Here is a 17,659-nt window from a genome sequence, read left to right as displayed (position 1 = left end):
TATTGAGTCGAAATTATTTGATATGTTTCGTTAACTAATCGTATTTAAATTTATAAAAATAAGGGTGAATTTTTGAAAAAAATAATCTATCTTTAAAAAATTCTTGCGGAACACCCCATATCTAAGAAAGCTATTTTACTCTTGCACCACCGCCCTCAATAGCCCTTGTGTCACCTCCGTCTTATCGGACTTGTCCCTACCCATCTTGCCCTCATGTGAGCAATGGTGCATGTGGTCGTTGTCATCAGTTGCGAGGGAGGAAGGAGGGGGGTGGGCCACTCTCGTCACCGTTGAGTCCAATAGGGATAGATGAGGGTCGTCACGTGGGTTTGGCTAAGGCGGAGGCCTTGCCTTATTACAAGCGAAGGGGTCATGGAGACACGCCTTCGTCGTTAGGTGTGTTTGGTGGAAGCAAATGCTTTGCTCTTATCGATGCGCCTTTGTGGAATGAGACATTGTCTTTAGCAAGGAAGGAGGGGTCACGAAGGCTACGATGATGATGACAACCCATTCTGAAGTAGGTTTGATGAGATAAAGGGGAGAGAAGGCAATAATCATAGACTTATATGGAATTGCCTAACTCATTAGGCACCATTAAATTATTCGTTCATAAAAGGTTAAGAAAGTTGAAACCTTGTTTGGATGTTGAATGACATATGAAAGAGCAAATTGATTAGTTCAAAGAATCGAGCAGTGGATAAGTCTCAATAGTCTCGCAAAAAGAATAACTTTACAAGCAAATTAGTAAACACTTAATATATAACAAAAAATAAAGACGTTAGAAGGTAAATAAACAATCGTAAGTCTACAAATGACTGCTCATTAAGTGTCAGCATATTGATAAGTTCCCGTAGACTTTACGTGCGAACTTATGAATCAAATCAATACTTGACACAACCCAAACCCTTATCCAACCCTACGCTATCTAGGTGATTCTAGGATACTGAGATAGTTGATGTTTTGCATCGTATAATAGCTTATAGAAAATATGACACATCAAAACTATATCATTTTGGGTTAATTTTATTCATTATGATAAGTGGTTGTTCTGTAGTTCTACAAATTATTCTTATTCATATTTTCGAAACAAAAATATATTACCGAAGGTCTCGCATATGTGCAATTGATACAGTAACGAAAGTAGTGTAGGGCGAAGACAGTATAGGCAAAAAGTAAAATAATCGTTTATAAAAAAATATTGTGTAAAATTTATAAAGATGAAGCATTATGAAAGAATTTTACAAAGATATGAGTTTTTTTTTTTTTAATTCATCTTTCATCCATTCAAATCATTCGATATCGGATCAAGTAATATATAAATGATCTTCTAAACATATATGTGGGAATAACAACAAACAAATCTCTCTCTCTCTCTCTCTCTTTTTAAAGAAGGGGAAAAGTCCATGATTTACCCATCAAACATCCAACGAGTTAGTAACAATTTAAATTAGACTAATATAAAAAAAAATCAAATTTGATCAAAAGATATCCGAATTCACTTTAAGCGAATCAAATATACACAACACATTCAAATAAAAAAAACTTGATTAATTATATTGACATTTAACATCACAACAAATAGAATTAGTAGGCACATATAAAGCTTGGATTACATCAATTAGTTAATATTAAAAAATAATAAATTAAACTTTCAACTCACTAATTTATTTTTTTTATTAACTTGACATTCCTATCTTTTTATTACGACGAAGAAATAGAAGAAAATAAATAAAATTATTATTTTATTTATTACACTCTCTTAACGTGTGCTCTTCGCGCCACCTGTCATTATTTTTTATATTTTCAATAATTATATTTAAAATAATATATATATGTTTCATTTTTAATATTATTTATTAAATTTACGGTAGGATTGGTTGAGCCGCCGACCGATTTTATTGGGCCCAAAGCAGCCCAATTTAGGCCCGTTTTGAGAGCCCAACAAGACCGGCATCGCCCGATTCTATATATGCGGAGTTAGGGTTTAAGGATCACAGGCTATAAGCTATCAGCGGAGCGGAGGCTCAATCTTGAGCCACCGTCACAGTCTCGGGGTTTCTCCAACTCGGCGGCGGTCTGTGTGATCCTATACGTTTAGTGTTTTTATATATCTTCCCACTCCTCCTCTTTTAGTTCTCTCTCGCCGTCGGAGGGAAACTGTCAGAACCGTCATGTGGGCGCTTCGCCGGGCGTTAAACCCCATGAGGTGATTTCCCTACCTCCTTGTCGCTGGCCGCATCCGTTGTCAGCTATCTCTTCCAAATCGTGATCAAAACTTGATCTTTTGAATCCTTTTTTCTGGTTTTGTCGAGAAAGAGACGCTATTTTGTGCTATCTTATTTGCTGCACTGATCAAGAAATTAGTCTATCACAAAGAAGCATTGTATGCTTGAGCTGGTTCTATGTAGTTTTCTTTTAGCTCGATTTCGTGCATATGTTTTAACATAAAGCTAATTCGTATGCAATGGTTTGTGAAGTTAATGTCATAGTGTGCTTCTAAACTGTGTTTTTTTGGCTTTCCATATAAATCTTTAGGCCTTATGGAGATTTACATTTCGTAGTGTGCTATTGATTATTGTTGAAGAACAGTTCTCTCCCTTGTCTACTATCAGTAAAGTAACTGTCAGATTTGAGAAGTGCAATGAGTGAAGAGTCCCTGTATATGCAATCTGTCTAAACTTGAGGAGATTCTTTATAGCTTAGATATTTAGTTATGGTCATCTATTTTTGTGTTTATTGTTCCTTTTTCTGCCTCCATTTGATTAAAAATGTAACCTTTTGTAGTTGCATGCGTAGTTGATAATGTGAGGGACCAATCCATTATGATATGTAAATGTACTTTTTTTTGTTTTAACGATCCCGGTCTTGATTAATTAATTAAGTTTGAGCATATATTCGTATTATGTGATAACTTAAAACTCGTTTGCTGATTTTTGTGTTAAAGATAAGGTGAAAATTTTGATATCTTTCTACTCTAATCTCAGGGGTAACTGCAATGTTGTTGCGCGTTGTTGTCGCATGAATTTACATGTAGCAAGTAGTAGCATAGATAATGGAGAATGCCATTATGAGGAGGCTGGTATAAACAGGAGCTTCATCCCATCAAAGTCGGTTTCCTGTGGACCTATTTCTTTGAGGTCTTTCGTCTGGAGTCGAAATCTCTCTTCTCAGGTTGGACAAAAATCGAGTGACAAGGAAGATGATTTGGAGGATGGTTTTTCTGATCTGGAGGAACCACCAGAATCTGCTGAAGTTAACAATGGTTCAGACAAGGAAGATAAGGAGCTGATGTCCGAAGGAGAGTTATCTGAAGAATCTGATGAAGCTGCAGATAATTCATTAGGTTTGTTAGCTGTTGAATCAACCTCAAGTGAAGTGAAGGGGCCACAAAGACGGACACTCTATTCTCCTCTTTTCAAGACTATAATGGATTCTCCACGTCAATCATTGACTAGTGCACTTAATAAATGGGCCGAGGAAGGTAAACCTTTGGGACGAGAGGAAATCTCTTCTGCTATGCTGAATCTCAGGAAACGACGGTTATATGTGACTGCCCTACAGGTGATGCTTTTTCTTTGCAAATATTGTAGACTTCTTTGTACATGTGTCAATGAAATTTATAAAATATGGTAGTCAATTTGAAATTAGGTGATATTTTTTAATTTAAAATTAGTTGCTTTTATAATAGGCGGTATCCTGTAAAAGATAGAAATTCATGGTTTGATACTATCATTTGTTGTAGGATTGGGCTGATTGGAAGTATTTCACCAATCTGAAAATTGGATTGGCCATTAGGATTGTGTGTATGCTTGGTTTCTTTGTCTTGGCTAAGGTGCCTATGTTGGACAAATTTCTGTTTTGGTACCTAACATCTTTAACTTCACCAAATGAAGTTTTTTTTTTTTTTTTTTGGAAAGAATTTGCAATGTGAGAGGCCAAAGGTACAAAATCTAATATCTGTCCATTTTTTGATTACTTAAACAATGTCATGAGGTGTATATGGTCTTGACTTTAAGGATCCACTTGTGAAAGGTACTTTTTTTTTTTTTTACTTCAACTATTCTTGGTTAGCCATTTATAATTACCCCTGCATTTTTTATGAAGTTAAAAAAAATCATTTATACACCTGAAATAACATAATGCATATTTACTGAGATGCATGTATAAAAGTGGTGATACCAGTGCATGACGCCCTTGTCAATGTAGGGTGTGGGGAGGGACTATATATGCAGCCTTACCTCACTCGATGTTGGTCATTTTGATGCAAAGTAGCATCCTTACAATTGCACTAATGCGTTGTATGTATATATGAAAAATTTCAACTCAATAGGGTCAAATATGAATATGAATGCTCGTACTTTAGGGTATATATGCAACTTTCCCTTTGAACTCTGTTAGTCTACCTTGTGCTCTTTGGTTACTTGCAATTTTACCAACACTCAGTGTGTGCATATGAAAATTTTCAACTTCATTGGGTTAAACACGGATATGAATGCTAGTACTTTAGGGTATATATGCAACTTTGCCTTGCATGCTGATAGTCTACCTTGTGTTCTTTGTTTACTTCTGACAAAAGGCAAATTTTGTTGAGTTATTCCTGTTATATGCATTTTTCGATTGTTTTACATGCTAACAAAATCTTTTTTTGTTTTTGCAGTTCACGGAGTGGCTGGAAGCCAATGGACATATTGACTTTATAGAGCGTGACTATGCTTCTCACTTGGATTTGATTGCTAAGGTAAGCGGTCTTCAGAAGGCAGAAAAGTACATCGAGAAAATTCCAGAATCTTTCAGGAGTGAGGTGGTCTACAGAACTCTTCTAGCCAATTGTGCTGGTGCTGTCAATGTCAAGAAAGCAGAGGAAGTGTTCAATAAGATTAGAGATCTTGGGTTTCCGATTTCAGCATTTGCTTGCAACCAGCTGTTGCTGCTATATAAGAGGTTAGACCGTAAGAAGATTGCTGATGTACTCTTGATGATGGAAAAGGAAAATGTGAAGCCAACGCTCTTCACATACAAGATCTTAATAGACACCAAAGGCCGTGCCAATGATATATCAGGTATGGAGCAGATCGTGGAGACAATGAAGGCTGAAGGTATGGAACCTGATATCATGACCCAAGCTATGGTTGCAAGGTATTACATTTTCGCTGGTCTCAATGAGAAAGCTGAGGCAGCATTGAAGGAGATGGAAGGTGATGATTTCAAGGAGAATCGCAACGTTTGCAAGGTTCTTCTTCCCCTTTATGCTGCTCTTGGCAAAGTAGATGATGTAGGAAGAGTTTGGAAGGTTTGTGAAGCTAACCCACGTCTGGATGAGTGCTTAGCTGCAATAGAGGCCTGGGATAAGCTTGGGCAGATAGAAACCGCAGAGGAAGTCTTTGAGAACATTTCTAAGAAATGGAAGTTGTCCTCAAAGTACTATAATGCTATGTTAAAGGTCTATGCAAACAATAAGCTTCTGACCAAGGGGAAGGAATTGGTGAAGCGAATGTCCAACAGTGGTTGCAGAATTGGTCCTCTGACTTGGGATGCACTTGTGAAGCTGTATGTAGAAGCCGGGGAGGTGGAGAAAGCTGATTCCATATTGCAGAAAGCAGCTCAGCAAAATCAGAATAGACTTCTCTTATCATCTTACATGGCCGTGATGGACCACTATTCCAACAGGGGAGATGTCCATAATGCAGAAAAGATATTTCACAGGCTGAGGCAAGTTGGATATATTGGCAGAATGAGGCAATACCAGTCATTACTTCAGGCCTATGTGAATGCAAAAACTCCAGCTTATGGATTTAGGGAGAGGATGAAGGCTGATAACATGTTCCCTAACAAGGCTCTAGCAGCACAACTGGCGGCTATTGATGCATTTAAGAAGACTCCATTCTCAGAATTGCTCGATTAAACTTCGAGCATGCCACGCAAGTCATGATCTCTTTGATGTCCGTCATGCTGGTTTCAGTTATTAAAATGTTGTTACAATCTAGTCGACTTTTGTTGCTTGTTTTAGGAACTAAAGATGCGTAGTACTATGAGGAGAAGCAAGATTAGAATCTTCTTCTCTTTATTCAGCTTTATGTTTCCACAACTTATCTTGTTGCTGAGGATTGCTAGAAAACCCAATATGCTTTGCATGAATTTAGGGAATTAGATAGTTTGATCTACCAAGTGCTATTCTCTTTTCTCAACAGTTTTGTGCTCAATAATATATTGTTCTGAGGTTGAACTGCATCTCTTATTTGCTAACCTTCATTTGTCTATTTTGGGTTTTTAGAAGTGTTAACTTAAGACAATACTGCCATGGTTTTTTATAGATTTAGTTCTTAAATTTCTTTGCTTGATTTATGCTTGTGATGCTGTCATTCAAATGCCTATTTGCACAAATGCTAAACTGCAAATACCAAAATAGTTTCCACATTTGTAACTTGTTTTGTTTTCTTATATATTCTTATAATTCATCCAATTATCTATTTGTGTAGTTTATTCAAGTGGATATTATTAGTATGTAACAACTATATTGATCTACCATGAGTAGGTTGATGCCAAAAAAGCATGCCTAATGTACAAGAAATGCTATAGAAGCCACAAATTTCAGAAATTAATATCTAATTTCAGAGATGCTGTAGATGTTATCCTCTTCCTTTTATTCCCTCTCCTACACTCTTCATCAATTAAATCAAAATATTATGCATTACCAATCCTCATCATCTCCAAGATGGAAGAGCACAAGCCATTGTCTTCTACATCACTCTTCATCGGCATCATTATTTCCTGCTAAAGAATTCAGAAAGAACACTTGTAGATTAGTATGATATTTTCAAACCTTTTAAGGTAGCATTTATCATCAAATTCATGCTTCCAGACTTTGTGCACCTCCACATTACTCAGAAAATGATCTGCTTTATGCCAGCCGCTAAATAGGTGAATGTAGAAGAGCATATGGTGTGCATACTTCTTGATGATGTCTACCTGGGGAAACCCTCTTGACCAACTCAAAAATGAGCAAAGGCTGCAAGAATGCTTGCACTATCTGCAGAACAACCAAACATGCACTTTTAACACTCGAACAGGATTTAGTCAGCAGAAACTGCACAAATTTAATCATGAAAGTGCCATGAATTTGTCTAAAAGAGAAATGATAAAAAAGCATGCATTGAAAAATATTTCTCAATGTCTCCCGAAACACAGTGATCCAGATGAACTGGATCAAAATCTCATTTCCTTGTGCTACACAGCAACCTTGTGAACTTTATGAACCAGAATAAGTTAAGAGATTGGTCCTTCCAGTTTTGGAGTATGTTCAGAAATAATTGCTCGTATAGAACTGTTTCAAAAACTCAGAAATCCCTTGTTCTTTTGTCCCCATGTCCTGCACTAGCCCTCCACGTCCGACAACATATTGGCCAATTAAGTGGTGTCGCTGCTTTGAATGTGTGACTATGTTGCTAAGTTCCTCCGTTCCCTTGAAAAGAAGCAAATCAATGACCTGTTTTAATATATCAGAACAAAACTGATTAGAATTCAAAGCTTGTTGCAGAAATAATAAAATTTAGATAGAAACAACCTCGACCAAAATAAGGATCTTGAATAAACAAAGGTTCTAGTTGCAGAAGGACTATCACAGAGCATAAAATGAAACACATTTCTTTCCTGTGACTATTTATGTCTGTCTGTTCAGCTGCATATCCTCTTTCCTGAAAAGATCTAGCCGCTAGCCCAAAAGAGCTTGATTTCGTAGAGGTTCTTAAAGATTTTGATACTCTTAAAGAAAACTTGGCAGCCATTTTTTTTAGTCATCCAACTTGGGCTCTAGACTAACAGGATAACATCTACATTACCTTCGTTCTATAGCATAAACAGTACCTGCAAACAATTACACAGTCAACAGAAATCCAAATATCTTAAGAAAGATAAAAGAGTGTACCAAATTCCATAGAAAACTTAGCTGAAAATACATATAAACATGATAGTCACCCAATCGGACCCAAACTTGAATAATGTGACAACCCAGTAACTCCCACATGGAAAGTTCAAGACGGGTTAGAATGGTTCACATACAATACATGTGTTCTAAATTTAATCATAACTCAACTGAACCTGAACTTGAATGATGTGACACCCCCATTAGACTATGTGGTGGTTCTAAGTAGGCTTATCAAGTTATTGAGTCAACAGGGATATTGGAGTAATTAAGGATAAAATAAGAATAAGCTAGAATAGTGTCGATACGTTTAAAGTTCTATAGATGTTGCATGATGCAAGGTGAGTCAGATGACTATAACTAGTACAAGAGGTAGAAGGAGATCAAGATGCCTTCACTATATCTAATAAAAAGAAATTTGAATGCATGGCTGAACTACAGTCATGTCAAAGTAGTTTTTCTAGCTCTGCTGCATTTTAAGTAGCTTTAGGATTGTTTTTTGCAATGGTACTGTAGAGATTTCCAGAAGATACTTGGGATCTACCTTTGGTATTGGTGGAGGCTTGAAGATGACAAATGGCTAGTGCACAAAACTGGTCTATCGAGGTGCGCTTTTGTTCTGCTTTGGAGAGTTTTGGCTATCATTGAGATTTGGCAGAAGGCAAGTTTCAACTACCCTGCAACATAAAAGCCTTGAAAGTGTTCATCAAAATAATAATAATAATTGTCAACAGGTTTTGGATTGAGAATGTTTCCCCAAGCAAATTCCTACACCATACAAGTGAACCAACAAAGGTTGCTAGAGTTCTCCACCGTCTTGTCGGTAAGATAGTAGTGACAGAGCGGAGGCAGATAATCTCCTTTATTTCTCGATTTTCTAGCTTAATAAAGGTCAGCAACGCCATCCAAACGGCCCAAAGATCAAAATGCATCAACATACCAACATAATGCATGACCTAAGAAGAAGCAAGCAGCCTATTTCCGTCCAAAATTATTATCAAATCATATATTGTGTTCAAAATTTAAACCCACACGACCAGGAGAAACAAAGGTCGGGGAAGACATCTGAAATCAAATCTTGGCATGGGATAGGTCAAAAATCGGAGGATCCGAAACGGAAGGGAGAGGGGGATGGACCGAAGACCTTTGGGTTGGCGATGTGGGCGTTCTTGCGGATCTCGGCGGAGACGGTGGAGCGGAGTTGGGAGACGGCGATGACGTCCTCGAGGTTGTAGATCTCCATCACGGCGGGGAGGGATCGGCAGGCCATTTTGAAGAAGTCGATCGTCCGCTTCCGGGCCTCCTCTCGGCTCGCCGAGTTCGGAGGAACCTTCACCGTCGCGTAAGCCATGAGCCCCTCTCTCTCTCTCTCTCTCTCTCCCCGACACTGTTGAGATGCGTACTAATGCCGATCAAAAGCACAACACAAAAGCCCAAAAAAGATTTCTGTTTTTTTGGTGTAGGGAGGGATATAAGTGTAATTTTATTTTTATCTTTTCTATTTTTGCTAGTTATGAACAACATATAAATTTCATAATTCTTGGTCTTCAAAAAGGAAAAGAAAATCCTAATTTGTTTCCTATCTTTCCATATATTATTAAGTAAAAAAAGAAAAAGAAAAAGAAAAAATGATTCTAAATGTTGATCAATTTAGAATTTTATAAAATTATTATACCTTTATTTTGCTCCCAAATGAAAATAAAACTACTTTTATTGATGAACACATTTACTTGTGCACAAAAAATTTACGATCAACAGATTAATCGATCTTAGACCCTCTATCATACGATCGAACAATTTTTTATCGATGCTAATAAAGTATTGTTATACTATTAACTTGTAAAGCATTTATTATTTGGTCTCAGAAGATTCATGGCAATGGAACTAAAAATGTGGATAGAACATTAGCAAACCATTTAGATCTATCATTACAATACTTTTGTTAAAGATATACAACTACAGTCAATACACAATGGTGAAATATCAAGTTAAGCTTACAAAGCAAAAGAAAAAAGAGAGGTGATGGCATGATGACTATACATGATCTCCTGATTCATAGCCGCCATCGAACCGTAACAATTAGATCCAATTAGCCAGTTGATTTAGCAATATCTGCAATGGAACCTTCGGAGTAGGTCGTAAGATTGTGGAAGCAACGTTATCTGTCTCCTTACTCACGAGGCCGAGCAAGCCAAAGAGAGCTCAGGGCATGAAGCCGTGAGAAGTAGTCATTGATGGCAAGAAGTGCTCGTGCAGCTTGACGAGTAGTTAGTATCCGACACATTTGTTGTAGAGTCTGTTGCCGCAGGTTGTCAGCCTGGTAAGTGTATCATGATTTAGTCTTGGAGGTGAATGAAACTTTTTTTTTGGCTTCAACACTTGCTTGGAAGAAGTTAAGCAGTTGAACCACAGAAAATAAACATAACAAACAGTCGAAATGAATCCGAAGTATGGTTTATGCAACTCTAGAATAGGAATCATAGATTTCAAGCACGAGAAGTAGTTCACCTGGCAAAGGAAATTTTCGAGAGTCCCAAGTTTCCCCATGGCCATAGCCATCTGACCCATGTAGTTCGCAACGTTGCCTGAAGACCCCGAGGAGCCAAGAGACCCAGCCAATGTTTCTGCCAAAGACTGCTGCAGTGCCTCCATCCCCTGCGAGAGAGCATCCTCGGCCTGCTGAGAGGATTGCTGGAGATTGCACAGACCCATCAATTGCTGCTCTGTAAGTGGCTCTAGCTGACTTGTAAGAAGCTGAAAAGTCACCATTATGAGAGAAGATAATTATAGATAAACAATCTAGCAACCAAAGAAAATGAGAACAGTTTTTGCCATCCACAACTATGGATTTCTTACTTCAAGTATTTGCTTGAAGAGTGAAAAGGGTAGTACAGAGCTGTACCTTTAGGAGTTCAGATGAGCGGAAACCTCCTAGCCACAGGAAACACCTCTCGGCAGGTGTCTTCCACATGCCTGATAACATGTGAAAGACATCTGCTTTTGCAGCAGTGCCCTTGAGCTTAAAAATCTCATCATAGTGTGCCATGATGCCATCCACAATAGCACGGAGGTCATTCTCACTGGCATGTGCATTCACGGCAGTCCTGAGTTCACTGATCTGCCGATTGTGCTCTTCTCGCCATCGTGCATATTCACTGTTAAAAGCCAACCCCTCTGCGAAAATAATTTTACTTGGTGTTTATGGCATTGACAAGTGCAAGTGTGCAACAGAGGATATCAATGTTAGTACACGGTCTGTTGATCAATGTTCCGATATGATTTTGCATTTTACATCAAGGATCTTTTTACCGGGCAGCATGTCCTGTAGCGGCCAACGACCGATATGGTACAAACCATTAGCCTCCCCTGATATCAGGCTAGCCGATAGCACGATGCAGCAGGAAGAAGGGAGAAAATATGAGAGAAAAAGTACTGAAAAAATCAAAACAAAACTACTTGGTCACTTCCAGTTGATGTTATCTGAGTTTTTTTGGCACTTGGAACTGAAAAATTTTAACCTAGGAGCCTGATTGGTCCATTACCCGAACAGGTTTAACTGAGGATTTTGTTCTGCATGACACAAGAGGTCCCACGCATTGTAGGACAATTGTCCTTATTGGATAGAGATGTTAAATGAAAGAATGGTGTTATTATTTCTTGCATAATCAATTTCTCCGTTCAAGAAGCAACCATGTGAATTTAATGCTTTGCAGTTATACATATGACACTATTTTTGAAAAATAACACAAGCTATTTAGTTTCTTTCATTTAAACTTGACAATTATGTTGACAATTATGCTATCATATGTCCAAGATAAAAGCTTGACAATTATATTGCAGGATGACATCTTCCAGAGTGGGCTTTCTCGACAGTTACTTTGAAATAGAGTTAACATACAAAGAAGATATCATGTTAATTAGTAGAATAGGAAACCACAATAGGCACCAAAAGTATGCATTGACAACATTCAGTAAAGTTAAACTATTTGCTGATAACCAAACAGGATTCACAGTTCTTGTAGTATTCAACATCATATTAAGAATCTCAGGGGACAGAACTTACCGTTTCCACTCATTGCATGGGATTGATCTCCTGAGCTAGAAATAAAAATTCCCTAGAAGATAGATTTTTCGATTAAGATATATAATACAATTTTTGTGAAGAAAACTGATGCATACTGTTATAGATAGATGGCGGTGAAACAAAAAAAAAAAGAAAAAAAGAGATAAGACCATCACCTGCTGTCGAGCATGTTGAAGCTCCTGCTCAATGTGAGTAAGTTTCAGCCTGCTACCCTCTAGTTGTTGTACATATGCCTTGCGAATATAAGCGTCAAAACTCAATACACCAAACTAATTATATAGGGCTTACATATTGCAGCCTATTGATGAAATAAGATACCAGATGTGTTTACTGAGTTTAAAGTATATTTTAATGAAACCAATATCAAATAACATCTTAGTACAAGCAAGCAATAAGGCATATTATCAATTGTTTAACAAATGAATTGGGACACAGATTGGGCAGTTGGAACAAAGGCTTATGCTACCTAATGCTCCATGTCTGTAGTAAAACCAAGAAAACTGAAGCGTCACGTAGTGAAGTGAGACCATACTAGCAGTCTTGAATTGTTCAACAGTATCTATTTGAAAAAGTAGAGAATGGTGCATTTAGATATTGTATATTGTCCACACCATGGTACCAAACATCGTTCAGACTGGTATGATGTATAAATCAAAATCGGTGTGACGAGGAACCAATACCATCCCATGTAGCTCAGTACCGGTCATTCTTTTTGTATTATCTCTTTTACAGTGATGCTGTAAGGTATAAATTAGTGTATATTCTTTTTGTATTATCTCTTTTACAGTGATGCTGAAAGGTATAAATTAGTGTCCTGGTACCGTAACCGGTCTGACAAAGTTCTTAACATGGGTATTGGATCAAGATTTTAAACCTTGGTCGAAATATCATGGTTTAGACCAAGCATTTCAATAGGTACGAGCTAAAAATTTTACTAGTCGAACTGTGATCCAGTACATAGATTACCAATATTTATCTGGTTTTGGTTTCTACTAAGCTTGTTACCTTACTGTGCAAAGTGTCCGATTTTAACTGGTGGAACGAGGTGCACTGGGCAGTGAGCCTACCTTTGTATATTATTTTTTATTTGGCATCTATGACTTCTGGTTAATAAAAAGTTAAAGAGGGTCAAAAGTCTTTTCTTTCATTTTCCTTATGATCCCAATGCTAATAGACTGAATAAATAAAGATAGTTACGAATCTTATTTGGAGAAACGACAACGAGATTAAATATATTGTTGAGTGACCTCATGGCAAAAGATAAAAACCCTAACTAAACACAACTAAAAAAATTCAGCATCAGAAATAGATAAATAACCTTTTTCCTTAGCCGACTCTTTCTGGCAGCTTCACGATTTTGTGCAAGTCGACGAAGTGTCTACGCAACAACAGTATTCAGCATAAGTAAAATTACTTGTGCACATAACTAACGTATCAAAACTATGTGTGTGTTACCTTTTGATCCCCTGTTTTCTCCTTGGTCTTGTCACTAGAATCAGAAGTTGCTATTGCAGCAAGTTGCCCTCTTTTTGGCTGCAAATTAAGAGATAAAAAAGATCCATCACAAAAGGAATCTACTTATCATTCGCCAATGCTCCATGTACCGAAAATAGGTAGAAATCCCTAAGTTGCTAAGCAAAAGAATGGTAACTTGAACTCCTCCCAATTAGCCACACCTTAAAATATCCCTATCACACTATGAATTGATTTATCTAACTAATAATCTCGTGAGTTACATAAAGCAAGAAGTCAAACAAGGCAAAAGCTTTATGTAAGATTGTTTCCCAAAGGCATAGGTGGGATGGCAGCATTAATACTTTAAGTTAATTTCATCCTAAAGAGAGATTGGTTTACAACTGTTAGGTTTGGGAATATAAGTCTAAAAACATGCGATTAAATCCTCGAGGACATCTTTAACCTACTGTTTCCTGATTACTCAAGGATGAAAAAGGTGGAGTGTTGCATTAGGCCATTGAAAGCTGGAGTAAGACAATGTCAGATGCGATGAACATGGATCTTCTCCATTTAATATATTATTTCACCGATAAGATTTTTAGTTTTTAATTACACTTTTGTGAGTGTTTCTCTCTACCATGATTCACAACCCTAGTAATGAGGCAAAATCCCTGCCAGTTTGTATTAAAGAATTCAAGGATCCACATCTCAGGAAGCTTCTATATCACCATGTTGGAGCACTCCAACAACACACCATCAAGAGTAAAGGCTACATTTTGGTAGATGGGATGATCTTATTTGAACACCTCAACCGCTAGGGTGGAAAGAATTGAAAGCGGATGAAGAAGCAAGAAGAAGACGATTGGTGTAATGCAAGTCCTACACTAATCAGCAAATCTTAGCACCAACGAGCAACACATGGAAGTATCAACAAGTAGTAACCTCTGTTGGCAAAGGGAAGGATACTACTCGTGAGTTTTTCTTGCCCTTTGCTGAATGTAACAAAAATTTGTCGAACTAAAACATGGTAGGCATGTCCTATCCGTAAATAAGTTGGGAAAGAAAGGATAAACAATAATGTGATTTCTCCTAGCTCAGCAAACAAAACAAAAAGCTGCTAAATCAGTCAGTTTATAATCAGTTGAAATACAGAATACAGGAAAAACGGATTTTCTAAAGAAACCAGTGTCTTTTACTGAAAGTGTTAAGAGGGAAAGAAGACCACCTTATGATTTTTGTCACCAGCATCCACATCTGTTGAAGCGTCTGTCCTCGGGCTAGCATCTGCCATTGTGGTCTCACCCCAGTTTTCAAACTGACCACTAGCAAGTGAAACCAGATGAGGTCGCTGCCCCTTGTGTAGGGGCACCGTCGACGATCCAACTCTGGCTGTCGATGTAGAAATATTACTGATTCCAAGAGGCTGTTGTTGGACAAAAGACAAATCAGGACACCATTTCTTAATAGAGAGCAGTTAGACCACTCCTGTCGTCAACATTTAAGATACATGCCAATAATGTAAACCTTACTTTACTAAAATTATCAAAATGAGAAGGACCAGAAATACTGGTTTGAACACTAGGTTTTGGATTAACTTCAGGATCTGCAAACACGAAAAAGAACAAGCCTTTAGTGACATCCTTTGGTTTAGGTCATACAGATATTTTCCACCATTAAAAAGAAGAAACAAGAAGGATTACAAGCCATGTCAGTTCCAGCATGGACAGAGACTCCTATCAGAATCTCATTAAGGAAGTTGCGTATCACTCCCAAGATGAAACCACCTCTAGAACAAGTTGAGTTGTCCAATTAGCTTGTGTCAAGTTTCAGTGTGTCATTTCCAGAGTATGGCATTTGAGACACACAACAAGCAAAAGATGCAAAAGATACCTCAACTCTGGATGTAAGGAGCCCAAACACACAAACACACACACAAAAATTTTCTAGCGAAAACAGAATGTAAAACAATTAACAATTTGAACAAATTTACAAAGAGTTGGATCAAAAGATAACTTACTTCTGATGAAATCAGCAGCTGCTTCTAAGTTGCGCCCGACAGATTGCTCAAGCATGCCAAAGTCAGAAACTCTAGATGGATGCTTAGTGTTCCCCTCCGCGACTCTATGAGAGAAGAAGCTATATGAGTTAGTTGGATGAAATGACACAGAAAAGCTAAAAATAAATATCACGAAGAAATTAAACTATTATCATTTTATGGAGGACAAAGTGGAACAATAGTTAGGCTGAACGAAATTTGTGTTTGCATTAAATCACCCTTTACTATCATCAATAAAAAATATAACCTAACCTCAACCCATCTATATTAGCAACCTCTACTTTCTCTGTTTGTAGTACCAACACATGCCTAGCGGATGCAATTTGGGAAAGAAAGACAATAGCGGCGAACTCGACGGCTTCTGCTTCCAAAAGAACTAGAGCAGATAACAACGATACTCGAGCATAGAAATCATGTTGGAAAAGAATTGAACTCGAATCAAGTCGAGCCAAAAAAGGTCTTATTTTGACCATGAAACAAAACATAGCAATAACAATAAACGACCGAGAGATTGGCGTACATGTTCTGAGCCACCGGTGAGGAAACGAAGCTCGGCATCCCGCTCGCCGCTCGCTTACCGTCTTCCACGCCGACCCCGCCTTTCCTACTCCCCATCCACCATCGCCATCATCAACGACCACCGTGGCCACCTAGCAAACTCGAACACCCCCCAGAAGAAAAAAAAAAACCTATAAAAACCACGAAAGCTCGAAGCTTTCTGCCGCAGTAGCCCTCACAAGCCTTCCCGATCCCCCAGAATCACCAAAGAAGAATCCAGAAGCCTTCACAGCGTACCTCTCGATCCCAACAAAAATTCCTCGTCAAGGAGGTGCAATCGTTGGAATCCACCTAGATCGAGGATCCTTGATGATTTCGGAGAAGAAACAACTAATTCGGCTCCCCACAGAATCCTAGATTTTGCGGGCGAGGGTGGCGTGACCACCGCACTCGCCTTCCACGGCAAATCTCACCGTCCCTTTGACTCTCTCTCTCTCGCTGTCTCTCAGACACACAAAAAGACTACTTTACTCAACCGAGAAGCACGACCCTTCTCACCTCCACCTGGGGAAGGCGGGCCCCAGAGAGGGGCCCGCCTCCAACTGCGGGAGAAAAAGGTCAGCGTTTTGGGAGAGGGAAGGGAAACGCGGCAAGAAAAACAACAGTAATCTGTGGAAGCCGGTGACGGCGGAGGCGCTCCGACCTCCCCAAATCGTCTATCTCAGTGAGCTTGATTCGGCTGGGGATTCTCTCCTTCTCTTTCCTCTTCTCTTTGATGATCTGCTGCGGCTTGAATCGTGCGTCTCAGATGGTGCGCTGGAAGTTGGCGATCGCTCTCAAAGAGGTGTCAGAAGATGGGAGGAGGCTGTGGATTACTCAATCATTTGCGCATGATCTAAGTCATCGTGTTGTTGTTGGTGACAGCCAACTCTGCTTGTCGTTTGATCGCAATAACGATCACAGTTTTGCTCATTCAAAGCTTCAATCTTTGGCCATCAATCTGAAGAAACAAAAAGAAGCTATCTTTGGAAGAGAGAAACACCAAACTGTAATATTATCTCAGTATTGTTTGACCTAAAATTAATCTCATAAAAATATGATTTTTACGATGATCTATCAAAATCAAAATCAAAATCAAAATTTTTGATAGCTTGAATTTAGTTCTAAACTATAAAAAAGAAATACAGAGTAAGAAATATTTGATGGCCTTTACATCTTGCAATTATTAGACCTGTGAAGAGGTTTCCACCTTTACCATCCCTTCCCTTCTCATGTTGTGGGCATGATTGATAAGATCTTGTCTCTGACAACTCCTACTGCAACCAGAAGCAACTTTTCTCCAAAGTTTCTTCCAGAGTATGAACAGTGAAGTCCACTCTTGAGGTTGTAAAGATAAGATTAACAAAACAACACTGCTTTAATCACCCAGACAAATTAGTCAAACATCTAATTACACTTCAGCATCATGGGAGAAGAAGCAAGTCAAATCATCCATGCACATCAGGTGAAGTCTGCTTCATGATCAGAGGATATCCGAGTTCCTATAAGCTCAAAAGATTGACTGACCCCTAAAATCCGTATGAAGTGACACATCTAACTAAAAGCTAAATCAGAAGTTAGCTTGCACAGTGCTGTTCTCTAACTCATC

General features: G+C 38.3%; 3 protein-coding genes across 12 annotated transcripts; 1 reads left to right on the top strand and 2 right to left on the bottom strand.

Moving 5' to 3' along the window:
- The first annotated feature begins 1,995 nt into the window (after positions 1–1,995).
- Positions 1,996–6,228, top strand: LOC103995372 (pentatricopeptide repeat-containing protein At1g80270, mitochondrial). Its single transcript, XM_009415939.3, has 3 exons — positions 1,996–2,206; positions 2,985–3,561; positions 4,658–6,228. Exons 1-3 carry the CDS (start codon positions 2,172–2,174, stop codon positions 5,900–5,902), a joined length of 1,857 nt encoding a protein of 618 aa, XP_009414214.2. The 5' UTR covers positions 1,996–2,171; the 3' UTR covers positions 5,903–6,228.
- Positions 6,229–6,586: 358 nt separating this feature from the next.
- On the bottom strand, positions 6,587–9,343 carry LOC135645011 (NADH dehydrogenase [ubiquinone] 1 alpha subcomplex subunit 6-like). 5 transcript variants are annotated; one of them, XR_010498643.1, is made up of 3 exons: positions 9,063–9,343; positions 6,871–7,483; positions 6,587–6,771 (listed from the first exon to the last, which is right to left on the bottom strand). XR_010498643.1 is itself a non-coding variant. In XM_065163037.1 (2 exons), the coding sequence occupies exons 1-2, from the start codon at positions 9,267–9,269 to the stop codon at positions 7,298–7,300; spliced, it is 393 nt and encodes a 130-aa protein (XP_065019109.1). In that variant the 5' UTR covers positions 9,270–9,343; the 3' UTR covers positions 6,870–7,297. The 5 variants fall into 5 exon arrangements, 1 of the variants encoding a protein (XP_065019109.1); XR_010498644.1 differs by having other exon boundaries at positions 6,587–6,768; XR_010498645.1 differs by lacking the exon at positions 6,587–6,771 and adding an exon at positions 8,463–8,595 and having other exon boundaries at positions 7,346–7,483; positions 9,063–9,201.
- Positions 9,344–9,822: 479 nt separating this feature from the next.
- On the bottom strand, positions 9,823–17,352 carry LOC103995374 (transcription factor TGA2.3). Of its 6 annotated transcripts, XM_018830427.2 has the most exons (13): positions 17,225–17,352; positions 16,309–17,011; positions 16,034–16,163; positions 15,475–15,578; positions 14,987–15,060; positions 14,683–14,880; positions 13,458–13,535; positions 13,321–13,380; positions 12,158–12,235; positions 11,982–12,033; positions 10,821–11,092; positions 10,427–10,672; positions 9,823–10,235 (listed from the first exon to the last, which is right to left on the bottom strand). In XM_018830427.2, exons 3-13 carry the CDS (start codon positions 16,126–16,128, stop codon positions 10,089–10,091), a joined length of 1,404 nt encoding a protein of 467 aa, XP_018685972.2. In that variant the 5' UTR covers positions 16,129–16,163; positions 16,309–17,011; positions 17,225–17,352; the 3' UTR covers positions 9,823–10,088. The 6 variants fall into 6 exon arrangements, with proteins under 6 accessions (XP_018685972.2, XP_065019103.1, XP_018685973.2 ...); XM_065163031.1 differs by having other exon boundaries at positions 16,034–17,011; XM_018830428.2 differs by lacking the exon at positions 16,034–16,163.
- Positions 17,353–17,659: the final 307 nt, after the last annotated feature.

The sequence above is a fragment of the Musa acuminata genome, chromosome BXJ3-8 (assembly GCF_036884655.1).
Source record: "Musa acuminata AAA Group cultivar baxijiao chromosome BXJ3-8, Cavendish_Baxijiao_AAA, whole genome shotgun sequence".
NCBI classification, from domain to species: domain Eukaryota; kingdom Viridiplantae; phylum Streptophyta; class Magnoliopsida; order Zingiberales; family Musaceae; genus Musa; species Musa acuminata.
Note: the sequence above shows the minus strand (reverse complement) of the source record. Positions and strands in the feature narration are given on the sequence as shown.